The sequence below is a fragment of the Bos indicus genome, chromosome 18 (assembly GCF_029378745.1).
Source record: "Bos indicus isolate NIAB-ARS_2022 breed Sahiwal x Tharparkar chromosome 18, NIAB-ARS_B.indTharparkar_mat_pri_1.0, whole genome shotgun sequence".
Classification (NCBI taxonomy): domain Eukaryota; kingdom Metazoa; phylum Chordata; class Mammalia; order Artiodactyla; family Bovidae; genus Bos; species Bos indicus.
The window spans coordinates 59,639,270-59,655,997 of NC_091777.1; the positions used below are offsets into that span (position 1 = coordinate 59,639,270).

Genomic DNA, 16,728 nt, shown 5'->3' on the forward strand with positions numbered 1-16,728 from the left:
TTTCCTTTAGGATTGACTGGTTTGATCTCCGTGCAGTCCAAGGGACCCTCAAGACTCTTCTCCAGCACCACAATCCAAAAGCACCCGTTCTTCTATGCTGAGCCTTCTTTATGGACCAACTCTCACATCCCTATCTGACTACTGGAAGAACCATAGTTTTGAGTATAGGGACCCTTGTTGGCATAGTAATGCCATTTCTTTTTAACACTTTCTGGTTTTATCATAACTTTCCTTGCAAGGAGCAGGCCTGTTTTAATATTCTGGCTGCAGTCAGCTTCAGAGGTGATTACAGTAATGAATTGTTTCTCCGCGCCGCGCCCGCACCGCTCTACCCACTGCGCCCGGACGCCGGTCCCAGAACGCCTCGAAGCTCCTCCTCACACTCCCGATGTCCCCACGCGTGTTCGGCTTAGCTCAACGCCCCGCCCTCCGACGACCTGGCTCCGCTGAGTCCCCGCCCCCAGGCCGCTCCGCCTTTCACTGCGCGTGAGCGCAGATTCGTGCAAACCCGGAAGCGGAGCGCGGCAAGTGGAGGTCTCTCAGCTCAGCGTGAATTTTTCTGTCTGATCAAACCTGCGCCTTCAGTCTCCTTTCCTCGTTACCCCGAGTCTCAGGTTCGCTAGTGACTCTAAATCCCTGCGCCCGTCCCACCATCCCCAGCAAGTTCAGACGTCTTGCTGCTGCTGCTGCTAAGTCGCTTCAGTCCTGTCCGACTCTGTGCGACCCCATAGACGGCAGCCCACCAGGCTCCTCCGTCCCTGGGATTCTCCAGGCAAGAACACTGGAGTGGGCTGCCATTTCCTTCTCCAGACGTCTTGGTGAGCGCCAAAGGGGCGCCGCCATTTTGCTTTAAAGTCGCTCTGAAGCCGCTTCCAGCTTTTGGTCCACAGAGACGCTGCGTTTCGCACCTGTTTCCTACTTGAAACCATTTACTGACCTCACTGACCTCTCTGCCCTTCCTACACCGCATACAATTCTCTTCGGCGAGGTGGGTTTATTAGCTCCGCGGCCCCTAGCCGCGCCGACCGCCCAGACCTCTCCGCTTCCGGAGAGGCCGCGTTGTCTCCCGGGTCCTGGGATTCTGGAGAGCTCGCCCCGCTGCTGAGACCCCTTCCCTCCCAACCCGTCTGTCCTCGCGTCTCCTCAGGCAGGTGTTTCTGCCCCGTAGGCTTTCTCTTCATAGTGACGTTGCCATGACCGGTGTCGGGGGGAGGTGACCTGCGCCAGCCACGTGGCACCCGAGGTTCCGTCCCAAATTCCACCCGTTGCTGGTTGGCTTTTGCGGGAACCGGGCTTCTTAATCAGTCACCATCCCTGTAAATAGTGGGCGAGGGGTTGTCAGTAGAAGCAGGGACAGCGACTCCTAGAGAAATAGAAAATAAAGAGAAACATGAAGAAGAAGCGATGGCAATGAAGAGGATTGTGAGGAACTTGTGAAGAGACAACAGCATGAAAAAGAATGAGCCTTGAAGGTAGAGGTTAGGGAAAAAAGTTTAGAGAAAAACAGGATTTCCTGAGAGTTAAAGGTGAGCAAGATAGGGAGGTGGTGTTCGGTCCCAGTCTTTTCGAACCCTGTTTCTCCCAGAGTTTGCTCAGATTCGTGTCCGTTGAGTCAGGGATGCTATCTAACCATCTCATCCTCTGCCGCCCCCTTCTATAGTCTTCAGGGGAGAGGGGTTGTAAATCAGGGGCCCCAAAGAAGGCGACAGTGGAGAGGCAGTTCACACTGAGAGCCCTCAAAGGGGATACAAGACTTGGGACCTTGACCTACAAACAATATCCTGCTGGGAGAGAAAGGGAGCTCCTAGTGGTTGGAGGAGCTGAGAAAGGAAGCTGAAAGGAAGCACAGCCACTTGAGGGTGCCAGAGAGTTGGGAGGAAGAGAGGGCAAAGATGGAGGAAGAAAGGCGGGAGATTGAGGATCACCAGGGAGGATGGAGAGAACGCATCTTGATGGGGAACAAATGGCAGAGAGAGGCCGGATGGGAGTCAGGGAAGAAGTAGAGAGGAGGACAGGCACAGCAGGAGAGCAGAGGGGAAGAGAAAGGGAGACGGAGAAAGAAGTAGGGAAACAGATAAACCAGATGAAGTGGAAACAACTATTGTGCAGGTGTGGCAGGGGACTAGATCCAGACGAGTGCTGAATCGATTGTATAAGAATTATTAAGTTGTGATACATTGATTTTTGGCTTTAAAATCTACTAAGTTTAAGACATTCTTTTTTAAATTATACAGATGAAAATGAGAATTGCAAAACTTCTGTCTGTAAGGCTTGTGCATTTTGTAATTATCTGTATTAAAAGATAACATCCATGTGCAGAGGTTATAGAAGTTTAGGCTGCGGCAGTGTCTTGATTCTCTCAGAGGTGGGTCAGCCCCTTCCCTTTTCCTGGTGTGGAGTAGAGGTTAAGAGTCACGACGTAATGTAAGCAGTTAGTCTGATACTCCAATTTCCTCTCTTTTATGTGATCTCACATGTAGTGAGCTGAGTTGATCTGATGATGTTTCCCTCAGGTCCAGAAGCTGAGGAACAGTGACCCTCTGAGATGATGGGCCAAATTGGGTGTGTGGCAGTTCTTGGAGGGACTGCCCAGTTAGTATTAGAATTTGAAATGGATCCCAGTCTTGCAACATGAAAAAGGACAATAGTAGGATGGAGGTGGGAGCATAGGCTCAGAAAGAGAATCATGAACCGTCTTCTGTGAATAAAGGTCAATGTGAAGGGAGGACTCCCACCTCTGCTGGCTTCCCTGTGTCCTCAGGGCAGCATCCTGACTCCTCAGGTGGCTCCACAGCCCTTTGTTATCCTCAGGCCTCTGCCAGTGTCTCCAGCCTCATTCTGGGAGCTGACCCCTTTCTCATGGTCAGTCTGTCCTGGTCACATTCACTTAGTCCTTGTTCATATAACCAAAACCTTCTCCGTCTCTGATCTTAGTTGCTACATCTACCTTTGGCCATTATATCATTGTTGCCCTTGCTCTTTCTCTTCCTTCAGGTCTAGGCCAGCAAGGTCTCCCCATCTCCTTCTGATATTTGCTGTCATGTTAACCAGATTTACTGCCTCTATATTAATCACCTTCATCAGAGATGGCCTTCTTTGATTATTTGGAATGTTTCCTCTTTTCCCTTCATTGAAGGATGCCCCATTTTCTTCTTCCTTCCAGGATGTGTGCAACATCTCTTACAACATCTCACAGACTATGAATGTGTGTTTGGCTGAAGAATTCTCAGGGGAGATGGAGGTTACAGGGTAGGTGATGATGGTTCCCATATCTGTTCTGGACATTTCAACTCTAATTGATCCTTACCCCACGTGGAGACTTATTACCCAAAGCAAAAAGATGTGAGAGTCCTAAGAAGCCTGACAGATCTAGTGTCTTGATGCTATGCTATGCTATGCTAAGTCACTTCAGTCGTGTCTGACTCTGTGTGACCCCATAGATGGCAGCCTACCAGGCTCCCCTGTCCCTGGGATTCTCCAGGCAAGAACACTGGAGTGGGTTGCCATTTCCTTCTCCAATGCATGAAAGTGAAAAGTGAAAGTGAAGTCGCTCAGTCATGTCCGACTCTTCGAGACCCCATGGACTGCAGCCTACCAGGCTCCTCCATCCATGGGATTTTCCAGGCAAGAGTACTGGAGTGGGGTGCCGTTGCCTTCTCCGAGTGTCTTGAGGCATCCCCATATTTTAGTCTGCAGTGTCACTGCTCACTGCAGCCCCCAGGTCTTCTAAGCTCTGTCCATCCAGGGGCCAGTTTCCATCTTGGACAGCAGCTTTGCCTTCCAGCAGCTCATCTGCCCATTGCAGCAGATGGTGAGTTTACTGTGGTTATCTTGCATTTAGCTGTGAGCAGGGAGAACATGAGCCAGTGAGACTGGGGGCTCTCTCATCTTGTGACTTCTTTATTGAACTCAGTCTGCCTATTTCTCAGCTACATAATGTCCACAGTCGCTGATAGGTTTTCCCAAGAGGACCAGGTTCTTTTTCTCCATATTCAGTCCCAGTGTCCTTGGATTTGCAGCTTGGGCAGATTTCTGTTGCACTATGCATGCCTAGTGGTCTCTGCTCTTTTTCAACCATGCACGGAGAAGAGGTAGAAAAATGGGAGAAGCTGAAGGGAAGCTTCATTGAGGTCTCCAGGAGGGTTGTGAGAGCAAGAGTGGACCTTTTGATGAACCCAGTGAATGGGTGTGTGTGTGTGTGTGAGAGAGACAAGCGTTGTTGTGGGAGATGTTGGTCAAAAAGTACAGACTATGAGTTGTGAAGTGAGTAAGTCCTGGGGAGGTATGTGCAGCATGCTGACTGTAGTTAATCCTATTCTATTACTGCACAGTGGGAATATGTCAGGAGAGTACATCGTCAGTGTTTTCACCACACACAAAACATGGGATTTTGGAGGTGATGGATGTGTTGGTTCGTGGATTGTGATAAATATTTCACGGTGTACACATGTCACATGGTCACATGGTGTATGGTATGTATACACATACCCCTTTTGTTAGTCGATTCTCCCCCATCAGACACGCTCCTCAGGTTCTCATGTGGGGCCTTGTCCCAGGAATGTGCACAGAGTCGCAGATGATTCCGATTTGGATCCTGCATTGAGCACCAGGGCTCTTAGCCTCCACTTCTGAGACTAAGGTCAGGCCCTGGGGGAGGGGAGGGCGCTCTGCCCTGAGTGGGGCTGGACCAGGGCCTGCTGTGTGACCTGAAGGGCATCATGGGGTCAGTGGAGGTGCCCCCTGCTGCTGTGTGCATGAGGCCTCACCAGGAGGGGAGGGTGATCCGAATAAAAGTGTGGGAAAGTTCCATGTTGGACTCCGTGCGGGAGTTGACCATCCTGAGTCCCTCCTGAGACCGTGGGCACAGAGGATTGTCTGTTCCACATGGTGAGGGCCTCTCTGTGTTGGGGATGGGGCTCAGGAAGCGGGTGTGTTGACTCTAAGCATTAAACGCATGCTTTCCACTTTCATTATAGACCTCTGAAGACTTGTGTTGCCTGAGGAAGAAGCCAAGAAGATGAAAGAAAATGTGTCAGGAATTGCTCTTTCTCAGGTAAGGTCATATTCTCAGTGGGTTCTCAGCCTGTCCTTTCTGAAATGCCCTTCTCTGGACTTGCTTATTGTGTCTGACTCTGAAGTGTCCTGTCTGACTCCTGTACATGCACACTCACCTGGGGCCTTCCCTCAGGGCCTATCATCTCCACTTAGATCCCGTCTCCCCATGACCCAGTGACCCGGCCCTTGTGAGGAGGCTCCCTTGGGCACTGTCCTAGGCAGGGCTTCATACCCACGGGTTGGAGACAGGGTCTCAGTGCTGTTGGGCAGCAGGGATTGCTTAGGGCCCATCTGGATGTGCTGTCTGCTCTCTGTCAACAAGGGTAAAGAAGCTGCATGTGGAAGTCAGGTATTAGTGTGCACAATACTTGTTAAAATCTGGAAAAGAGGGGGAATCAGATCTGACTTTTTATAGTACATAAATGCTGGAGAGGGTGTGGAGAAAAGGGGACCCTCTTACACTGTTGGTGGGAATGCAAACTAGTACAGCCACTATGGAGAACAGTGTGGAGATTCCTTGAAAAATTGGAAGTAGAACTGCCATATGACCCAGAAATCCCACTGCTGGGCATACACACCGAGGAAACCAGAATTGAAAGAGATACATGTACCCCAATGTTCATTGCAGCACTGTTTATAATAGCCAGGACATGGAAGCAACCTAGATGTCCATCAGCAGACAAATGGATAAGAAAGCTGTGGTACATATACACAATGGAATATTACTCAGCCATTAAAAAGAATACATTTGAATCAGTTCTAATGAGGTGGATGAAACTGGAGCCTAGTATACAGAGTGAAATAAGCCAGAAAGAAAAACACCAATACAGTATACTAACGCATATATATGAAATTTAGAAAGTTGGTAACAATAACTCTATATGCGAGACAGCAAAAGAGACGCAGATGTATAGAACAGTCTTTTGGACTCTGTGGGAGAAGGCGAGGGTGGGATGATTTGAGAGACTAGCACTGAAACATGTATATTATCATATGTGAAACAGATCGCCACTCCAGGTTTCATGCATGAGACAGGGTGCTCAGGGCTGGTGCACTGGGATGACCCAGAGGGATGGCATGGGGAAGGAGGTGGGAAGGGGGTTCAGGATGGGGAACACATGTACACCCATGGCTGATTCATGTCAATGTATGACAAAACCACTACAATATTGTAAAGTAATTAGCCTCCAATTAAAATAAATAAATTAAAAAAAAATAATAATCAGTTCAGTTCAGTTGCTCAGTCGTGTCCGACTCTTTGCGACCACATGAATCGCAGCATGCCAGGTCTCCCTGTCCATCACCAACTCCTGGAGTTCACTCAAACTCACGTCCGTTGAGTTGGTGATGCCATCCAGCCATCTCATCTTCTGTCTCCTTTTCCTCCTGCCCCAATCCCTCCCAGCATCAGAGTCTAATAAATAAAATTAAATGTGCATCTCTTAAAAATCTTAGTGTTTGGCAATGGAATGGAAAGTTGAGAAAGAGGCTTCAGGTCTAGAGAGTGTTTCATTACCTTTCCTCATTTAAACTGTGAAATCAAGTTTACTAATTTTTTTTCTTTTTTTGGCTGCATGGTGAGCTTGGGTGGTCATAGTTCTGTGAGTAGGGATTGAACCCAAAATCATGCAGTGGAAGTGTGGGATCTTAACCACTGAACCGTCAGGGAATTCTGCAACTTTCCTAATCTTAATTAAATATTTCATTAATGGACTATAATAATAAAATTTTGATTATGTACTCATACACATACATAACTACATACCTCAAATTAAGGATAAAGTCACTTTTTTTTAAATGTATTTATTTGTTGTACTGGGTCTTCATTGCTTCAATGGCTTTTCCCTCATTCCAGCAAGTGGTGGCCACTCTCATTGCAGTGGGGGCTCCTCCTTGCATTGGCTTCTCTCATTTTGCAGCACAGGCTCTAGAGTGCACTGGCTTCAGTAGTTTCACTTGCTGGGCTCTAGAGCTCTGGCTCAGGAATTGAGACTCAGGGATCTAGTTGCCCCTCAGCATGTGGGATCTTACCAGACCAGGCAACAACCCATGTCTCTTGCATTGGTCAGTGAGTTCTTTACCATTGAGCCACCAGGGAAGCTTTGATATTATTTTTAAACACAGGTATTTTATACACATTAGAATAAATCTTTTGTATATTATGTTCTGCTTGTATTACTTTTTATTTTTTTGAACTAGTATCCTTTTATTTTTTTGAACTACAATAAGATAATGTTGAGGACTTCCCTGGTAGTACAGTGGATAAGAATGTGGCCGCCAATGTAGGGTGCATGGGTTCTATCCCAGATCCAGGAAGATGCCTCAGAGCAACTAAGCCCATGTGCCACAACTACTGAGCCTGTACTCTAGAGCCCAGGAGCCATAACTCCTGAAGCCCGCACTGTCTAGAGTCTGTGCTCCAAAACAAGCGAAGCCACTGCAATGAGAAGCCAGGCACTGCAGCTGCAACTAGAGAAAGCCTGCTCACAGCAACGAAGGCCCAGCATAACCAAATAAGCTTTAAAAAAGACATAGAATGCTGACAAACTTAATGACGTACAACTGATTGATTTTTAATGTCCCAAAGATGCTGAAATATACAAGTAAAAGAAAATGGGAGTATCATCCCAGAATGTGTCAAAAGGCAACTCTTTGGAGTATGAAATGTCCACCCTGGCAAGCTACCATGGAGTCACAAATAGTCTGACATGACTGAGCAGCTGAACAACGACCTTCACACACAACAGAGTGAGCTCGAAAAACCAAATCTAAACCTCTAACTTTCTTCCTACAGATTCTTCAGTGACTTCCAGTAGCTTTTGGAATAAAGTCCTAAATCCTACACCTTGTAGAAATCAGCCTCTACCTGGCATCACCCCTCTATGTTCCCTGTGTCCCAGTCACACTGGCTGACTTTCTGTTCACTAAATATCTTCATGCCTCAGAGCTGGCACTCAGGCTCTTCTCTCTGCTTACAAAACTCTTCCATTTCCCACCTTGCCAATCCTAAGTGTTTCTTCCTCACGGAGACCTCATCTGATGTCTGATTTCTTGATGTAGGTCAAGACTTTCTGTTGAATCTTGTCTTAGCACCAGGCCTGTTTCAGAGCACATATAACAATAGTGATGTTAAAATTATGGATGTAATTGGCCAGCTGGCTCCTGGATTGTAAGCTCCATCATGTATACCGCTGTATTCCCAGTTCGGGACACAGAGTTGATGCTCACTAAATTTTGATTGAATGAAAGAAAAAAGACAACTCTTTTTTTTTTCAATCAGCTGTTTGTTTACATGTGCATGCATGAGTGCATGGATATGTAACTCCATGGTTTTATTATAAAACATCATCTCATAAATATGCTTTATGCTTTGTAGCAGTTGCACTTGTATCTTAAGTGTATTCCATGACCTTAAGTTTATTCTATCTCATCACATGAATGATATAAATAGTAGTAAGATTACTGACATTGTATGGATTGGCGGGGAGAGGGGGTGATTCTGTATAGTGATCATTTTACTGTTCCATTGCACTACAGCTTCCTTGAACTTGTTTCCTGTATTCTCTGGGAACGTTCTGTGGATGGTCTTTTACACTGTTACTTAACTGTTTAATTTTTTCGGTTCAGTTGTCTCTCCCAACCACCTGAACTCAAGTGCTGTTGCTTCATTTCTTAACTATTTAACGTGAGTAATTTCTTAGAGTGACAGAGTTTTCTCTCCCGTAAGGTGGACACAGATCTTTCTCTAACGTGCTGCTATGTTGATGAGAAGTTCATATGTGTAAAGTGTTTAGAGTAATGCTTAGTGTGTATGAAGTGTTGAGACACCTCTGGTCAGTGTGATGATGACATCCTCATCACAGTGTGTGTTCTTTTAAAGCCACTGTGGACTTTGTTGTCTCTGAAGACACCAGTCTTGCTGTAACTCATCTAGATAGTGAATGTCATTCAGTGTGTTGAGTGTAACACTTCTGCATAGACAACCCACTGTTGATTGTAATTTGTTTTTCTTGTCTTGTCCACACATATGACAAATTCATGTTGATTGGAGGATATCATCATCTTATGAAAAAACAGGAAATTAAATTAGACACCACCAATTTGCTCCAAATAGATTTGCATGGATCTATCAGAATATTACTTCAGCTGAATTGACCTTACCTGTCTCACTTGTCCTTTTCTGTGAAAATAAGAACCCTCCTCAGGGCCTGTTGGTGAAATGTGTTTTCATTTCCAACACAGTTAACCTTCAAGGATGTGTTCATAGATTTCACTCCCGAGGAGTGGGAATGTCTGGACCCTGCCCAGAGGACCGTGTACAAGGACGTGATGGTGGAGACCCTCAGGATCCTGCTGTGGGTGAGGATCACTTCCTTCCGAAGTGGTGGTATACTTTGGGGTACCTCTGCATGTTCCCTCTGTGTCTCTTGGGAGCCCCTGTTTTTCTTACTGAGATCAAAGCCTTGTTGACTCTCACATGTAAGGCTTCATGATTGGCATCGGGAGTTCAAACTTGTCCTTTCTTCAGGTGACCTGCTCACTGTATGATACACAAGGAGCTTTTCCCGAGCTTGAGTGTTTATAAAGCTGATTTCAAACTTGTGAAGGATCGAACCCATGCCTCCTGTATTTGCAGGCATAGAGCCACCAGGATGTTAAGGAAATTAAATAAATAGTCTTGTTTAGGCTTCAAGACAAAGTAGTGCATTCTTCTGACCTTCCTTCTAACCTGTCTGGACACACCCTGACTGTGAGTGCCTTGACTCCCTGCTGTGAATGCAAGGCTTGTGGCACCATAAATAAGTTAGGGGACAAATCTTGAGTTTGTTCAGCCCTTGGAAGGGGCTCTGACCAACCAAGCCCCAGGCTTAGCAGCATCCAAGTTTTATAAGATGAAACAAACAGCATTAAGATGAAACCAGAGCTGCTGTTTCCTCACAGATTGATGATGATATCAGTTCATGTCCTGGGATTATAAGCAGTAACCTCGAACTGCAATCTTTGAAGTCTCACCCACGGAATGGACACACTGCCTGGGACGTTTTCCCAATTGAGACTCCAGATGTGCTGTGTCCTGGGATTTGCCAGCGCTGTTTGAGTCTGAATGTTGGTCAGAAGCCAATTTGATGATATATCCTCTGCTGTTTCTATTTCTCTTTGCTTTAAATGGTAGTGTATTGAGAGTCAGCTAGATAATTCTCTGTCTGTATTATGTATTATTTATTTGTATAGGGATTCCCTGGTTTCTCAGATGGCAGAGTCTGTGTGCAATGTGGGAGACCTGTATTCGATCCCTGGGTTGGGAAGATCCCCTGTAGAAGGAAATGGCAACCCACTCCAGTATTCTTGCCTTGATAACCTTGTGGCCAGTTGAGCCTGGTGGGCTACAGTCCGTGGGGTCACTAAGAGTCAGACACGAGTGAACACCTTCACTTTCACTTTTTTCATTTGTATAGCACACATGGCTTATTTTATTAACAAATCCTTTAACCCTAAGATGAAAGTGAAAACTTTTGGCAAAACATTAATTGGTGCTGTGAGTAGGATTTGTGAGACAAAATGCCACTCTGTAAGAAAAGAAGAGATTAAGATTGATGAAGTTTTTATTCTGAGATGAAGGTTCATCTTTACTCATTAGCTAATAAATGGGATGTATTCACTGGATTATGTGAGAATTGGGACCTTAAATTCAGTGGGCTGAACCCTTAGAAGTTACTGAATGTTTGTGACTCTCACCCCTTGAGAAAGGATAAGAATCTGCCCTGCTGGATGAGAGGCTGGATCCTCTTCTCTCCTACTGTGAAGTACATAAAGCTAACTTAAAATTGTCTGAAGAGAAGTTACAAATGGAAACAGAATTATGTGATTAGTGAGGATGATTGTCCACATTACAATGTCAAATTATATTTTAGCTGATCAAATCCTCACTTTTTAAGTCGGCTCTCTATTGAGCCAGCCCACAGCTCCGATAGTGTCGCCTACTGCCCTTTCTCTCTCCATTCTCTGTCCTTTTGTGGCCTTTCACCCCTCCCAACCCTTCTGTCTCCCTCTCTATCAGCTGGTCCCCTTCTAACTTCCCCTGTCTCTCAGTGGGGAGGATGAGCCCAGCTTCCCCCACTCCTGCCCCCATTGTAGGAAGTTTCTTTACCCTTCAGATTCTTCTGATCAAACCAATACCCCCATCCCCCCAGAGTGACAATCTAAGATTCTTATCAGCTCATCTGTCCCTCTTATCACAGTCAATTTGAGCACTATTTGGTCTGTATTTTAGCCATGAAATTATGACTATACAAAAGAAAGTAGCTTTTTTGATACAGGATGGCCATGATATTCTTTAGACTCTGGAGAAAACATAATTTCTGTGAGTCTACTGCCTTTATTTGTAAAATTGGAATATTAGTGCTGTTAGGTTGTATAGAATATTGCCTCTTTTACAGGAAAGATCAGGAATTTTTTTTTTTTTTTTGGCTGCAGCATGCGACAGGCAGTTGCATCTTAGTTCCCCATTCATGGATGGAATCTGCTCCCCCTACAGTGGAAGCACAGAGTCCTAGCCATTAGAGCACCAGGGAATTTCCCTCAAAGATTACTTTTGGGTAAAAAATATATTAACTTTTTGTCATGCTTATTGTGACATGTCCCTTTGTCTACATTACATCATGTATGTTGTTAATTTGCATTTTATTTCTGACAGTGTTGTCTCTGACTCCAGGTAATAAGTTTTTAAAGAATATTCCTTTCTTGTGATAAGAATACATTTTTAAAATAATTTATTTTTTATTCATTTTTGGCTGTGCTGGGTCTTCGTTGTGATTCGGGCTTCTCTGTACTTCTGGCAAGCAGGGTCTACTCTCTGGTTACAGTGCACAGGCTTCTCACTGCAGTGCCTTCTCTTGTTGCAGTGTGTGGGCTCTAGGTACCCAGGCTTCAGTAGTTACAGGTGCCAGGCTCTAGAGCATAGGCTTAGCTGCTCCGAGGCATGTGTGATCTCCCCAGACCAGCACTTGAACCTATGTGCCCTGCACTGGCAGGTGCATTCTTTACCCCTGAGCCACCAGGGAACCCCAAAGCATGTTCCTTTACATGTATGTTGGGGCCAGTGAACTGGATAAGTTGTATAGAAAACGGAATTGCTGTATTGAATGGCTATTGTGTAAGTAGAGAATATTTCATTTACTAATTTTTTAAATTTAGAGATGATGGTCTTTCTGAATGTATTATCCAATGTAACTGGTATGAACTACTTGTTAATGTCATAAAATGGCCTATACGTCAGTAAACTGATAGATTTATAACAGATGTTTATAAAAGTGTGTTTTGTTTTGGTTTTAAATCATATGAGGGAATTCCCTGGCAGTCCAGTGGCTAGAATTCAGTACTTTTACCTGCTTGGGCCTAGGTTCAATCCCTGGTCGTGGAATTAAAATCCCACAAGGGATGTGGTATGACAAAAAAAAATTGTTTTAAATGAATCCTTTATTTCCTAATGCTGTGTTTCTTGTGCAATTGTAAACTGCCCTTTTGTTCTTTTTTTTGTTCATCACTAAGTCATGTTTGATACTTTGCAACCCCATGAACTACAGCACGCCAGGCTTCCCTGTGCTTCACTATTTCCCTGAGTTTGCTCAAACTCATCTGCATTGAGTCAGTGATGCCATCCAACCATCTCATCCTCTGTTGCCCCCTTTTTCTTCTGCCCTTGACCTTCCCCTGCATCAGGGTCTTTTCCAGTGAGTCAGCTCTTTGAATCAAGAAGTCTTAAGTATTAGAGCTTCAGCTTCAGCATCATCCCTTCCAATGAATATTCAGGGTTGACTTCCTTCAGGGCTGACTGGTTTTATCTCCTTGCAGTCCAAGGGACTCTCAAGAGCCTTCCCCAGCACCACAGTTCGAAATTATCAATTCTTTGGCATCAGCCTTCTTTATCGTTCGACTCTCACATCCATACATGATGACTGGAAAAACCATAGCTTTGACTGTATGGACATTTGTTGGCAAAAGTGATGTCTCTGCTTTTTAATATGCTCTCTAGGTATGTCATAGCTTTTCTTCCAAGGAGTAAGCATCTTTTAATTTCATAGCTGCAGTCATCACCCATGGTGATTTTTGAGCCCAAGAACATAAAATCTGGCACTGTTTCCTTTTTTTCCCCATCTACTTGCCATCAAGTGATAGGACCAGATGCCATGGTCTTAGTATTTTGATTGTTGAGTTTTAAGCCAGCTTTTTTTACTGTCCTCTTGCACCCCATCAAGAGGCTGTTTAATTCCTCTTTTATCTCTTTCATTAAAGTGGATTCATGTCCGTATCTGAGATTGTTGATATTTCTCCTGCCAATCTTGATTCCAGCTTGTGTTTAATCCAACCCAGCATTTTACGTGATGTACTCTGCATATAAGTTAAATAAGCAGGGTGACAATATACAGCCTTGACATACTGCTTTCCCAGTTTTGAACCAGTTAGTTGTTCCATGTCCAGTTCTAACTTTTGGTTCTTGTCCTGTATAGATTTCTCAGGAGACAATAAAGTTGGGTATTCCCATCTCTTTAAGAAACTGCTCTTTAGTTTTTACATTATTCATTATTTAGTTTCTTTTGGATTATTTACTATAACAATATATTGTCTAGTCTTTGCATGCATACTCAGTCTTTCAGAGGTATCTGACTCTTTGTGACCCCATGGACTGTAGCCTTCCAGGCTTCTCTGTCCATGGAATTTCTTTCAGGCAAGAATACTGGAGTGGGTTGTCATTTCTGTCTCCAGAGATTCATCCAGATCCAGGGACTGAACTCTAGTCTTTCGCATCTCCTGTAGTGGCAGGCAGATTATTTACCACTGAGAAACTTGCGAAGCCCTGTCTGTTCTTTAGCATGTAATTATGTATAAATATGTGTATATTGTGTATAATGTATTTTTTCCTCCTCAATTATGAGACAATAGTATGTTTACTACTAATTCGAGTGTGCTTTGGGGTCATGGTGTCATAATACCCTTTTCTTTGAGAGCTGACATAGGTTTGAACTATGTGAATGTTTTTGTCATTGTGTGTTTGAAACTAGCCTACTGTAAAAGTAATTTGAATTACAGGTGATCACTTGTTTTAAATTTTAAAAAATTTTAGTTATTTGGCTGTGCTGGGTCTTTGTTGCGGCACAAGGTTTTCTCTATTTGTGTAAAGCAGGTGCTACTCTATGGTTGCGATGTGTGAGCCTGTCATTGCCTTGTCTTCTCTTATTTTGGAACACAGGCTCTAGGTTGTGGACTTGTGTAGTTGTAGCATATGGGCTCAATAGTTGTAGCTCCTAGGCTCCCAAGCATAGGCTTAATAGTTGTAGCTCATGGGCTTAGTTGCTCCATGGCATGTGGGATCTTCCCAGGTCAGGGACTGAATCCATGTTTCCTGCACTGGCAGGCAGATTCTTTACCACTGAGCTACCAGGGAAGCCCAATTACTCTTTCTTTATTAAACACTATTCCTTTAGTGTTTCTCTTATTTTGAAAATCATCACTGGGAAGATTCATAATTCTGTTCAGGATGAGTACTACTTTTGGTGTAAGATCATGTGTTGAACATGAAAGAATTTATTTATGAATTATAATTAATAGGATACCTATGGTTCTTTAATGTCTCATACACATATAAGCCAGAAATCACCAACAAAAGCAAACAGTGATAAAGCAGAAATATTTCACACAGTGATGTTGGGAAGACCTGAAAGCCATGAAATCACAGATATTTTCCTCAGAGAGATCCAGAAAAATTTGCATGAATTTGATTGTCAGGGGAGAGATGATGAAAGAAATTACAAAGCAATGTCTATAACCCAGATCAAAAATCTCACTAATGAAAGTGATCGGTACAGTAGAATTGCAGCGGGAAATAGGCCTGTTGAAAATAGGCATGGATCAAGGTTTCAAGATGAACTGCAGATACTTCAACCTGAAGGGAAAACATTTGAATGTATTCAAGTTGTGAGGAGTATCAACAGTAGCACCTCAGATTTACCACTTCAGAGAACTAGTTTCTGCACCAGCATTTCTAATATATGTGAGAGTGCTGTTATGCACCCTTCAGTACTGGCATAAGACCAGGAAGCACACACAGGAAGACCTTACAAATGTACTGAGTGTGCCATGACTTTTGTTCAGGACTCAGAACTCACTGGATATCAAAGGGTCCATAGAGAGAAACCATATAAATGTGATGAGTGCAGAAAAGCTTTTAGTGCACATTCAGACTTAAGTAAACATCAAGCACTTCATACAGGAGAGAAACCATATACATGTAATTTATGTGGTAAAGCCTTCAGTCTCAAGTCTTACTTTACACTCCATTGGAGAATTCATACTGGAGAGAAACCATATCAGTGTGATGTATGTGGCCAGTGTTTTAGTCGAAATTCATATCTTAGGAATCATCGGAGAATTCCTACTGGAGAGAAACCTTACAAATGTAATGAGGGTGGCAAAGTGTTCAGTCAGAGTTCAGGCCTTATAACTCATCAGAGAATTCATAATTTAGAGAAACCATATAAATGTGATGAATGTGGCAAAACTTTTAGTGCACATCCAGACTTAACATCAAGCAGTTCACACAGGAGAGAATCCATATAAATGTAATTTATGTGGCGAAGCCTTCAGGTACAGGGCTTCCTTTGCAGTTCATCACAGAACTCATACTGGAGAGAAACCATACAAATGTGATGAGTGTGGCAAAGCTTATAGTGCACATTCAACCTTTATTTACCATCAAGCAATACACAGAGGAGAGAAACCATATAAATGTAATTTGTGTGACACAGCCTTCAGGTACAGGACCGACTTTTCAGTTCATCAAATAATTCATAATGGAGAGTAACCTGACAAATGTCCTGAGTGTGGCAAAGTCTTTAGTCAGAGTTTAGTCCTTACAGTCAATCAGAGAGTTCATACAAAAGAGAAACCATGTAAATATGATACGTATGCCTTAATCAAATTGCACACCTTGGAATTAATTGGAGAATTCATACTGGAGAAGAATCTCACAAATGTAATGAGTGGCAAAGCCTTTAGTGCATGTTCAGCCTTAACTGACCATTAGGCAGTTCATACAGGAGAAAAACCATAGACATGTAATTTATGTGCAAAGCTTTCAGTCATAGGAATCACTTTTCAGATCTTGTGAGGAATCACTTTTCAGATCTTCTGAGAATTCATACTACAGTGAAAACTTACAAATGTAACGAATGCAGTAAAGCATATCATCTGTTTGACCCTCAGAAAAGTCACACTGGAGGAAAACCACACAAACGTGTTGCATGTGGAAAAGCTTTGATTCTATGTTCAGACTTAAGTAACCATCAATTAATTCTGAACTGAGATTTTACCCACATCATGAATGTGGCAGGTGTTTTGGAAGGCATTCATTTCTTACAAAGCAAGAGAAAATTCATCCTGGAGAGAAGCCATACATTTAGAGTGCAGTCAATCATGTGACCATAAGGTAACTCTTATGGAGGGAACCATATAAATGTAATGTGTGGCCGGATCTTCAGTAACAGGTCTCATCATTCACATCATCAGAGAATTCATAATGCAGAGACACCTTACAAATGTAAGGTGGGGAACATACTGGAACAGTAGTTTACAAATGCAATGGGGGTGGAAAAAGTTTCACCTTGAGTTGGATGCATT

General features: G+C 43.7%; 1 protein-coding gene across 23 annotated transcripts in view; it reads left to right on the forward strand.

Annotated features, from left to right (window-relative positions):
* The first annotated feature begins 450 nt into the window (after positions 1 to 450).
* Positions 451 to 16,728, forward strand: part of LOC139177185 (KRAB domain-containing protein 4-like) — a 30,798-nt gene continuing 14,520 nt past the window's right edge. For 13 of the 23 annotated variants that reach the window (XR_011561663.1, XR_011561664.1, XR_011561670.1 and 10 more), the window contains exons 1-4: positions 465 to 549; positions 3,164 to 3,249; positions 4,977 to 5,053; positions 9,298 to 9,414. Coding sequence is in view for 2 of the 23 variants with exons in the window: in XM_070771594.1 (XP_070627695.1) it covers positions 5,018 to 5,053; positions 9,292 to 9,414 (159 nt within the window). In the remaining 21 variants the exon portion in view is untranslated. Of the gene's footprint in view, positions 550 to 3,163; positions 3,250 to 4,976; positions 5,054 to 9,291; positions 16,065 to 16,728 lie in introns of those variants that run through there. The other 10 variants (XM_070771594.1, XM_070771595.1, XR_011561672.1 and 7 more) reach the window with 8 other exon arrangements.